We start from the raw sequence: 12,510 nt of genomic DNA on the forward strand, positions 1-12,510 counted from the left end.
GCTGGAAAGCATATTTTGATTATCAGCAATTAAGGCACATTTGTGAATTTTAAGCAATCAAAAGAGCACCTGAAAGGTTGCTGCTAGTCATTAAGTCAACATCAGCAATCACAGGAAAATTTGTTAGTTTACCGCGATACAGCATACTATTGATAAAATCTGTTTCTTGCACTTCAAGGGAAGTCAGTCTTCAGAAGAGAAAAGGCCATGTTGCACTGGAACATAAATTACACATTTCAACATACATAGCTTCAAGGATGAGGAGGTTTCTCCCAGAACACGTTGCTAGAAAATGTAACTCTAACTGCCTTAATTTTTTTTTTTTTCAAATTATTCCATTCCACCTGGGAATATATAAACACACATACAGCCATTCAGAGTAGTCCAATATCCCACACACTACTTATCCAAATTTCTGATGGACACTTCCAGTGCTTCTTCCCTTTCCCAACAATGCTTATACTTCCTTTCACCCCCCTTCCAGTTAGCCACCTAGCTTGTACTGTCCAAGCTTAAATAAAATAAAATTTCTGCCATTTAAACAACTCTCAGGTGTGCAGTTTACATTGGAATGACCTTCAATTTTGATCGAAGTAGATATTACTTCCCCATCTTACAGTCTATTCACCTCATGTTTTCTGAAAAGCAAGTGAACTGTCACTATCAAGACTACCTAATCTTGCCATTCCTGAGCCTTGAATAAAGTGTACCTCTATGACTTGTGACAAAGCATTGCAAATCCACCCATTTGAGTTTTCTCCATGTCCCAAAGCTGACTGTCAACTAGTTTCAGTTGACATCATTAACTTTCCAGCACTAAAGTGATTCAACATACACTACCATGATTTTGAGGAGCCAATTTATGACATACTGTAATATGGCTGAATTGCATTTATACAGCAACTTTTCCACAAATCCATGTATTTTGTGTCTGCCAGCCTAGACCTACCAATAAAACTGCAATCGGATAACTGGGGATCTCTGTGACAAAAACCCCAGTCATCCCAGAACACAGTAGATATCATCAGAAGAACATACTAAGCAGTAGGTGCAAGAACGTAAGACTATGTTTCCTGAGCCAGAGACAAATAGAGGAACCATAATAAAAACTAAAAATAATTAATCGATTACAGGTATACAACTAGTACGTATAATACAAAGCAACTTAAAAGTATATGTCAAACTCAGGCAGATACAGTTCAGTTTAGCTTGTTGGATGAAATGTTGCTAGCCATCATGTTATTAGTCATATTTTAAAAGCATATTGTCAGAAATCAGAATTGCAACCAAGAAGCAGGTAAGCAGCTGCTTAAAAGCATGTGTGTAACACACACAAAGTTTCTAAAGCAGTCAAAACCTGCAAGTCAAGCATTAGAGATGGAGATTACAATAAGAACACGTAGCAAAAGCTGTTAGAGATCAGGTTTTTGTTAAATAACAGATGAGACCTATAGTGTTTACTATTCGCATTTATTGTAAAATCAAAATATTTCCTTTATTTGTTAGTGTAGCATGCAGCACTTTGGGTGTTACACAAGGAATTGAAGATTATAGTAAGTCCTTCGATAAACGTGTATAATAATGTAAACTGGACGGTACGCTTAAAATATATGAGCCATTTCTATGGTTACTTTCTCCTGGAGGGCATTTAATTAAGTACTTTTTGTACTCAATATTTGAAACTTGGCTAGCCACCTAATATTACATTGTCATCTATTACCACTGAGAACATTCAAAAATATCTTCTACTTTATTTAATAAAAATAGCATTTAAATGCGGGTTAAAAAAATAGCCCATGTATCTTGGAAGCAGTAATTTGCATTATAAACAGAGTTGCACAACGTAAGTGCACCTTGTCGCATTCAGGGTTTGCTAAGATGATCACTGCTGCACCTGCCAGCCACCCAGAAACCCGCACTGAAAGCAAGGCCACTAAAAAAGCAGCCATGAGATGTGACACCCTAATCTGAGAAAAGATTTACTGAAGTGTGTTTTCCTTAAAGCTTAATTTTCAAAGTGTCAACTCTGAATTGAAACTACTGGAGTATTTGTGCTTTAATTGTGAAAGAAAACAGCCTTGCAGCTTTCCAAAAATGTAGGTAAGTGTATGATATGCTATGTTGGTTTATATATGCGTATAAAACAGAACAGGTTAATTCTGTTTTATGTACAAAATTAAGTGACCATTTTGAAGGCATACAAAAGCTGGAGACAGAATTCCCTTCAAATCTGACTTCTCTCAAGCTCCTTTGGGAACCTACCATTTACTTTAAATTTAATGAAATATTTTAATAACTGTAGTCTTAGCTTCTTTGCAATTGCTTAAGAAAATGAATGCTGCAGCAGTCTCTGAACATAGCTATCATACACACTGTATTATCCCTAATTTATAAATTGCCATTTATTAAATGACTGAAAATTATCGTCTTTGCACATGCTCAATTAAAATACAAGCTAAAAAAAATTAATTAAAAGAAGCCATGTTTGCATCATTTATATTTTTCAGATTTGGAGGGGAAAAAAAAAATCAGAAATAATGAACCAGGTTCACTCTTGACACAACCTGCACGGATAAACGGTGTAATTTTAGTAGAACATTTGCTCTACGATTCCCATAGCAACCTTAATCGTCCTTGCCTGGGTGTCTGGAATCCAGGATGACTCAACCTTTGCATGAATACAAAATCAAATCCACAGAACAAGGTGTAGTTTAGGAAGGTGTAACTTATATGCATTCAAAGATACTGCAAAGGCAAGGTAAAGACTCACAGAACACAAGAGTATTCAGCTCATATTTATGTGATTTAATAATTATTGGTTTATAGTATTAGAATAATTTACATTTCCTCATCCCCAAAGTGAGACAGTTAATGCTACTTACTGAATATTTTTTATAAGTACATGCACATTTACTACTTGGGAAAGTACCAGACTGACACTCCCAGAGATTTAAACACCCCATTTAGCCCCTGAGGAAATATGTTTTTAATGATCTTTGCAGTACTAACTTGAGGTAGAATAAACAGACGTAGGAGACTTGTATTACAATACTTCTTAATTCAAAAAGTGTTTCTAAGCACGGTTAAATAGCTGTAGTGCAACTTACACAAGCACGTTCTATGCCAAATAAATATCAACAGCTGAATTAAGACTTAAGACCTCATGTACTTTCTATTGACTTCAGTGGACACAGAACTGATTCAAAGGGTTTCTGCTATCTTTTCTTCACTACCACTAGCCAAGAAGAAATTGTAGCTTTCTGAGAAACAGCTGTGGTTTTGGTTTGGGTTTTTTGCAAGCACTTTTTCATTTTCTGTTTTAGAGTGGAGACACTACTCGCTGTTTTCCATGCCCTGCTAATTAAAATGAAAAATTTGTGACAATGAGTTTGCAGGTAAATGAAACTGTAATACATACAATAAAGTATAGATGTAGTGGTATTAAGATGTAACCTATTAAGCAACATACCTCATTTTCTGACCAACATCCATCTGTAGTTACAGACTACCTGTTTTATATATGATATCGTGCTGGTTTTGGCTGGGATAGAGTTAGTTTTCTTCATAGTAGCTAGTATGGGGCCATGTTTTGGATTTGTGCTGAAAACAGTGTTGATAATACAGGGATGTTTTCATTATTGCTGAGCAGTGCTTACACAGAGTCAAGGCCTTTTCTGCTTCTCAGACCGCCCCACCAGCGAGTAGGCTGGGGGTGCACGAGAAGTTGGGAGGGGACGCAGCCGGGACAACTGACCAAAGAGATATTCCATACCATATGACGTCATGCTTAGCATACAAAGCTGGGGAAAGAAGAAGGAAGGGGAGGGACATTCAGAGTTACAGTGCTCATCTTTCCAAGTAACCGTTACACACGATGAAGCCCTGCTTTCCTGGAGATGGCTGAAAACCTGCCTGCTGATGGGAAGTAGTGAATTTAACTCCTTGTTTTGCTTTGCATGCGTGCGTGGCTTTTGCTTTACCTATTAAACTGTCTTTATCTCAACCCACAAGTTTTCCCACTTTCACTCTTCCGATTCTCTCCCCCATCCCATTGCAGGGGGAGTGAGCAAGCGGCTGTGTGGTCTTTAATTGCTGGCTGGGGTTAACACACAAGAGATATGATGCACTTGATTAAAGATGATCAAAAGGATGCCCCTTTACCGTTAATTTATTATGTATAGTGGGAGGCGGGAGGAAGATATTTTAAATATAAACCCAGGAAAAACCGGAGATCTATAACTAACAAGGGTTCCTCCTCTGTGTTCTTTCCCTTCTCTTTCCCAAATTGCCACTCACTGTGCCACCATATTATTTCTCTGAATGAACAGAAAACAGGATACTTAGATTTCAAAAGTGAAACACTATAAACACTTTCTGCAGTATCTATAAACTACCAAGATGAAAGTCTCTGGTCAGTCCAGCTGAGAAATCTATAGAGTGTATTTACTATACTAGTTTTGAAGTGCAGGAAGACTCTAATTAATAAAGTATCAACCACAAACTGCCACAAAGAAAACACCACAAAACTACCTTTTATACTAAAACATGTCTAGAAGAAAAAACGGATGTGATTTTAGGTTAACTAGTTTTAAATCTGCCTAGCAAAGGCACAGCAGCACAGACTTCAGCAGTGCTATTGCAGCTCCACTTGGACAACTGCAGCCCCACAAAATTGCAGGTAAACCTCACTCCATGAAGCCCTAGGTGCAAGTCCTACATTTTACTATATTGTAAGGGAGGAAGCAAAGAACTATCAGCTAGTTGCATAATTCCTGCAGGAATCAAATGGTAACCATGTTTATATATGGCAAAGAGCATGGAAGAAACAGTAGGACTGTCACCTTACCAAAAAGCAGTCCTTTCCAAATTCTGGAACTGCCCACTGGCACATAAAATAGATGTCACACTGGTGGAGGCCCCATGAAATCTGGATCTCACTGTACCAGATATTCAGAAACATGCTGATGACTAGTCCACTGTAGAGTATCAAAAGTTGTAATAAACACCACATTTCAAAGGGATCAGAAACTCCTCTATTGACTTTTTAAAATTAAGGGAAAAAATATTTCTCTAGGCTTCCTTTGGTTAACTCCCATTTAATTTCTCTAAACTTCTGTAAGTAATTAATGTACGTTACTACAAAATGTTCACACACTGCAATTCTTGGTTCTTTAACAACAATGGTAACACTGGCAGAGGTCGTGCAATAGTCAGACGTTCTCAGCCAAAATAAACACCATTCCAAGATGAAATGTGCCACTATTATTTAGTTCAGTGACAGCTAAAATTTAATATAAAGTGTGATATGGCCACTTGGCTTTACGTTCCAGTTAACTTTATCCACCTGCAGTAAAGGATTCTGCAAGCATAACCCTTATTGCAAATTGCTAAGAGGATAATAATACACATAGTTTAAAAAACTGAATTCAATTTCAAGACCACACACACTTACATTACCATAAAATCACTTACTAAAAAAAAAACAACCAGTTGAAAGCACGCCTTTAATGATAAGTTATGGACCAAATAAAGAGGTAGGATCTCGAGTACTTCTGCATAAAATGCAACACATAACAGATCAGCTCTCTCAAATGAATGTACAGTGAATTTTTGTTTTGACATAACACTCCATAAATCAGTACAGACTGAACTATTAACATCAAGTTAATATAAGCAAAAATCTAATTTAAGAGAACAATATTATTTCAAACAAAAAAAATTACATTATGATGAAAAGTAATGCTCCTGTGCTCCTTTTCAATTCAGTGCTATATAAAAGTAGCTTAAGTATCAAAAGTAAAGTTTTTATAGCAATCAAAAGCTCCATATTCATGCTGAATTTTAACTTAACAAAATTTGAAAAAAGGTGAAGTTCTAATTTCACAACAGAGACACTTATTACATGTGTCATTTCGGAGACCTACGCAGTTGCTTTTACTACCTTTATAGAATTTTGCACATCAGTTTGGTGCTAAATAGACCTTTTTGCTATAATGTTAGTTTTACACTAAAATTCTCTATGCTGTCTAAAAAAATTTAAATCAGCCAGGACAAACAACAGAAGGAAAAAATATGTTGTTTATTTTTACTACCAAAGGAAAAAGGGGGAAAAAGAACAACCAAGTACTACCAAATATCATTACATTATGTCAAATATAGGAATACATTTTGTCCTATTTGCAACATGGAGATACACTTAACTGTTTCTAAATAACATGGCCAAATCAAGAAAAACTGGTCCAGAATTGAGTAGCAATTTCAAGTTCAGCAATTCCCAGGGACATGGTCTTCACTAGCTTGGACAATACGTCCCAAGTGAGGATTGCCCCTTTTGCAGCCTTCCTGTTTTTCACAGATCTCACATATAATATTGTAGTATTACCATAACATCGGTTTAAAATTTAAAAAATACATGCTGCTTCTCATTTTCCAGAAGCATATCAACTCCTTGCATTGATTCAACTACTGTATTTTACAAGATGTAAAATTAGTTAATGTAGTCCTATTTATAGTACAATAAAAAAAGCTTATTTGCATGTCAAAGCTTCGTTCTATAAGAGAATGGGAATTCATTCTCATTCTATAAAGGAAACACTAACACAGATCTATAGTCCTTCATCCAAATCATACCAAACAACTTCCAAGTGAAAAGCAAAGATTTGGGTGTTGAGGAGGGGATTAACTCTCTCTTATTGTACTTTTAGTTCCTATTTCTCCTTACTTCAGATTAAAAAAAAAGGACTAGAACAGATTTATGTGCACTTTTGTGAAGGCCTCTGGAACCATCTCCTTATTCATAAATTTAACAAGGGGGGGTATATCTAACAGCCACCATTGACTCATATAGGGAACAAGAATATTCCCTGAAAAAACAGGCAGCATATACCCAAGTCTATTGCATTCACTCTGGAAAAGGGGGGAGAAGGAAATGCACAGAGCATGACATTGAAATGTGATCTGCCTGCTTCCTTAATCTGGAAAAACAGACTTATCCTTCACAAGATGGAAACAAGATCAGTCAAGCAGCCACTTTTTACATGAGACTGGAAAAGAGAATTTTTCCACTAATATGCTCTTCTTTAAGAAGAGGCACACACGCAAAAAATCCAATACACAAAAAGGTAAAGTTCACACACCTCCTTATAAAATCTTCCTATGCATTCTTTATCTTAGTACCATTTTCCCTCCCTGAAAAACACTCATTTCTTTTAACCTTCAATCATTATCATATGTTCAATGTTCAAAGATTTTTTTTTTATTGCAGCCCTCTAAGTTGTTCTAACAGGATTTGGTGCTGCAGCTGAGATATCACTCACATCAAATGTAGCAAAATAATTATCTTCCATGATTACAGACTAAAATCCTGTAATATTTACCTCTTTGAAATGACACCACATTGCAATACACTGCAAACAAATGAGTCAGCAACCCCCAGGCCTTTTCTGCAGGGATGATACCTAGCCACTCATTCTCTGTTTTACTATAGGCTAGTATATATTTCTTCCTTCCCACATGTAGTTCTTTGCAACTGTTGACTTTTTCTCTTCCCAACTTACTTTGATCAGCACATATACTAATTCTCTCTTTTAAATTTCCTTCAGCCCTACCCAGCTTCATTTAACAAAGCTGCAACAGCTCCCACTGTTTATTTTATTAAGAGGTTTAAGGTGCACTCTGAATTCAACCTATGAGAGCAAATACACTTAGTAAGGTAGAAACAACTTGGGCGAAATGACTGGTAGGCAAAGACAAGATACTCTCATCAAAACAAACATATGTGTGTTTTCTAAAATGTAAAGAAAATGAGGGTGACTTTCAGACAGCGCGCTCTTCAGAACAAGGAATGACTACTGTTAATATAATAGAGGATACACAGGAAGTTTTCACTTTTAATGTTACTAGGATAAAAACAAGCATTCTTCATCAGGATGTGTAATATGAGTCTTCATTGTGAGCACACGCTAAGAATTTATTCTTAATATGAAAGGTCTATATTTATAAAACATTTAGGGAGCATAAACTTAAAGGAGACTCTTGAGATTGCAACTTCAGATATTTTAAACCCACGTGATAAAACAATGCTTTAAAGCAGCTAGGCTGCCAACAGTTTCTTTGGTAGAAGGGGTGGGAGGGTGACCTACAAAGGCACTATTATAGCAAGAAAGTCAGACAAAGCAAAAAAATAACAAGGGATGAAAGAAAGATGGAAGTGAGTTCTGTGAAAGTCTGCCATACTATTTAAGCTTAAAACTCTGTACTATTTTTGTTGTCTGGAAGACAGACTTAAATCCGTATACGAGTTACACTTCTTAAACCCTGGTAAACACACTTTGAAAGAAACATTTTTTGTTTGCTTTTCATGTGTTTTATGCCAACAAAGCATTCTTCCATCACAAGGCCAGTAACAGAAACTTGACAACAAAGTTAAGACTACAGCCATATAGAAACAAACTGCTGAGTGTGGGGAGCTGTGCCTTCTTTCACATTCATTCATCAGACTTATTCAAGTTTTTTTTTCTAGTTATATTTAAATGCTTCAGGGCCCTCCTTCCAATCTGAAAGGTTTTGTGGCATGCAGCACAAAAAAAGACGTTCCTCCAGCACTGCAACACCACTGCAAAGTCTGGGAGCTGTGGCCAACCTACTTCCTCCTTTAAGAATGTGCACAAGCTAATTTTAACATCAGCATAAAAGCGCCTGTATACACCAGACTTCAAGCTGAACTAAAGATCACTTTTTGCTTAGTGAGGGGTTCAAAACAAAGCAGTTAAACAAAGTAGGAAACAAAGAGAACTGTTAACTTGTCAGACTTGATTTCTTATTCTAAAGCAAAATAAGCATTTAGAAGTTAGATAAAAATCTGCTGTTTTGCTATCTTACCTCTCTGACTTCATGGAGTTGACCAGAACGCTGGCTCTTCGCTCTTCGAGCAGCTGCAGGTGATTTGTGATGTGTGATGGTTACAACAGTTGGTCCACTTTGATTCATATGTTTCTGGCCACTAGGAGATGCAGAATTAACAGTCCCAGGCGGCAGCAGAGATGAGCTTCTACTTCGCGAGGATGAAATGCCCTAGAACAAGCAATGATATTAGCGACCTTTACACAGGTGAATAATTTACCATTCAGGCTCTAGATTTGTGCTGCTCTGCCTTCCTCACAAACCTAAATCTGGAGGTGTAACTACACTCAGGACTGATTTATTCCTTCTGAACCATCTGCATTGCTCAGCAGGGATCTGCTTGGAAACATTGTGGCTATTGCCTTTGTCTCCTGGACTGTCCGAAATTGGCCTTCGCAAAAATCTTCACAAACTCCTACACATTAACATGCTGCTAAGTTCTTACAACCATGCTTTTAAGGAAAGATTAGGGAGGATTTTGCAGACAGAGTAGTAACAATGCCAACACAAATATTTTTTATTAAGCCATTGACCTATAATTCACCAAATTGGTATGAACAGCAAGGAAGAAAAAAATCTTAATGCTTTCACCTGATGAATTTCTGAAACAGTGCAGTGTTGTTTTCAACATTAGCGGAGCTGCAATTTTGGCAAGGCCAATCCACACACCAATTAAACATTAACATTTAAAACAAAATATGGCTTGAAGAGTCAACACATTTTTGATTAAGCTTGGGATGTAATGCAAAAAGGCCCAGAAATAAATATCCAACAGTATCTGCAGTGTGAATACTCTTAACATACAACCTATAAAATCACACTGAACATTCAAGCACTTTCTCTGTTCTTATCTAACTGTTTGACAGTGCTGCCATCTTGGTTTGTTTTCTGCAGCCATCAAACCCAAGTTTTCCTGAAAGTGTTTAGGATGGCAATTCTCAGTCAAGCTCAGATGTGCACTAGAGCACCGTGGCACATCATATATAAAACTGCAACGTAAAAGAGCTTTTCGGTTCTATTTGAACTGTTGATTGCATCTGTAAGGTTAAAACTGAAACAGAGTAATTCTTACTTCATGAAACACAAACCACTTCAGAGAGTGACGTTTAGTAGCACTTTAAGAAAGTGAGGTAAATATACAGCCCTACGGGTGAAATACCATTTCACCTCTCCTACAAACCCTGCACAAGTAATGATGGCAGCCTTCAACATTGCTAAGACCGTCAACATGGGGTACTATTCCTGAGTCTGGTGGCAAGTGCACAAAAATACTACTTGGGTACGATCTCTCTTCTTATGCCTTACAGGTCAAACTTTGCAATTCTGTGGCAATTTCATTAAAAGACTTTAAATCCAAGGCAGACAGGTTCCAACTAGCATTGGAATTACAAGTCAGGCATCATGTTACCACTACACTGACTGTAAATGACAAGGCAGATTATCTGGCACTGCCAAGAAGGACAAGTGAAATAAGTTACAGGATCCCTCTCCACCCCCCCACAAAACTAGATTTCAGACATTTTGAGGCATTTGAAAGTGTGCAAAGAGCTGCTATACTCATAGAAATAAGCATTATTCCATTGGTCTGGACTTACATTTACAAACACTTTCAAGAACGATGGTCTGACTGGTTTTGCAACGAATATATTCTTTACTCTCATGACTAATAACATTATAATAATAAGCATCTGTAGAATCAGACATTCAAGAACTATCCATCCTGGCTGATAATTCACAATTGCATTAAAACTGGATTTGACTCTAAGGCAAAAAAAAAGCACAGGAGGTGGAATTTGTCAGAAGGGCACAGAAGGTTGCTAGGTTTTTAATTCATCTTCCATTTAAAAGAGCATTGCTTAGACATAACTACAATTAAAATAAGAGCCAGAGGAAAAGGTAGTTGGGAGAAGGAAGGGGATGAGGGAAACTGGGTGCAATTAAATTTCCTTTCTTAAATTGAAGTTTCACAGAAAAAGGCTATCCCTAGTATATAATAGCAGAATATACTTACTGATGTTTCTTTTTTAAATTGACTAGCATCAGAATACTTCTAAACTAAATTTAGGGCGCAGAGGAAGAACAATTTCATTTTTTTTCAGCATAACATCAACTTATCTTCCAGTTTAATAAAAGTTATTTTGTTTTTAGAATGAGATCTTCTGAGAATCGCTGACCTTCGAGTATCATGCGATCATGATATTAAAAACACACAACTGCTACATTCATATAGCTAAACTGATCCTAAAACTCAGATAAACAGCAGCAATGTAAAACAGTGAATTTAGCCATTAGCTTCACTTGAAAGAAAACAATATTCTCTGAGAAGTGAAGTTTTATTATGTTATGATTTTCTTGGGGGGGGGGGGGGGGGGAGGGGAGTTATAGATCTGCAAATAACAAAAGTAACATAAAACAAATATGGAAAAATCCATGCACAGTTTCTGTTTAAATACAGAATCAGGAAGGAATTCTAGGAGGCACTTAGCTTTCAGAAAGAACAGCTGCCAAAATAATCTAATTTAACCTGCACATTTTGAGAGATATGTTCATAAACTGAAATGCACATATATTCTAAGTTAATATCTATATCATTTATATTATTTGGCAATTCAATGCTATTTTTCCTCAAGACAGTGTTTCAAACTGCAGTGAACTATCTGCAGCTGACCCATGGATCACAACAGACACCTTGACTGCAGCTCACACGTTGCATTTTCTCCCATCGTGTCACCTAACACGATACGCCTTTCACCAAACTCCATTTATGCCTGGGAGTCATAAATTTGAAGTGGACTATTAGTACAAACGCTGCTAGCTAGCTGTAATTTTTTTAACTGGCTTTGTATCACAAATAAATAATGAACGCATTTCCAAGAAACAGATATGCCTATCATTTTAGGAGTCTCTCAATCCAGATTAGATTTTTTTTCCCTGCAAGATTTGCTCTAGTTCATATCACAGCAAGTCACTGGGCTACATCAACTACACTCCTAAACTGTGACTTGAGGCAGAATAAACAGTCTGTGGGACCACAGTGCGTTTAAGATGGCTTTCCATTAAGTTTTGCAAAGGCATGTGGCAGCTCACAGCAAATGTCGGTGGACAGTCATTTAGGGCATAGAGTTTGGGAATCATTTGAGCAGGAGAGAAAAATCAGGAATCATATGAGCAGGAGAGAAAATCAGGAAGAACAGCCCATCTATAGTTTCAGTAGTGGAAGGTGCTCAAGAAGGCTGTCCTGCTACAGTGACACTAGGCAAGCTCAAATCTCTACGTACACAAGTTCATAGCCTGGCCAGGGCTGACCACATCACCCTGTCTGGCATGCCTGACATTCAGCTGCATGCCTTGCCCTACAATAGTGCTATGTGATCCCCAGGGAGAGATCACCTCTGTCAGTGAGCCTCTCCTAGGGTCCTCTCCTTCCATTCTCAGGGCAAGAGTCATCAATCCTATGCAACCTAGCAAGTCAGGAAGATTGGCAAACTTGAATTAGCATATACAGCCACAGTCTGTGCCAAATACCAGAGCCAAATACATTGGTTTGAATGGCTCCTACAGGTCTATAAGCACGTTTTCCTCACCTCTTCGTCCCTTTATACCCTTCAT

General features: G+C 37.3%; 1 protein-coding gene across 2 annotated transcripts in view; it reads right to left on the reverse strand.

Moving 5' to 3' along the window:
- Positions 1-12,510, reverse strand: part of OSBPL10 (oxysterol binding protein like 10) — a 122,739-nt gene that overhangs the window by 63,407 nt on the left and 46,822 nt on the right. For both annotated transcript variants that reach the window (XM_059818634.1, XM_059818635.1), the window contains exon 4: positions 8,881-9,072. In XM_059818634.1, the coding sequence (XP_059674617.1) occupies positions 8,881-9,072 (192 nt within the window). The remainder of the gene's footprint in view (positions 1-8,880; positions 9,073-12,510) is intronic.

This window comes from Gavia stellata, chromosome 6 (assembly GCF_030936135.1).
Source record: "Gavia stellata isolate bGavSte3 chromosome 6, bGavSte3.hap2, whole genome shotgun sequence".
NCBI lineage: Eukaryota > Metazoa > Chordata > Aves > Gaviiformes > Gaviidae > Gavia > Gavia stellata.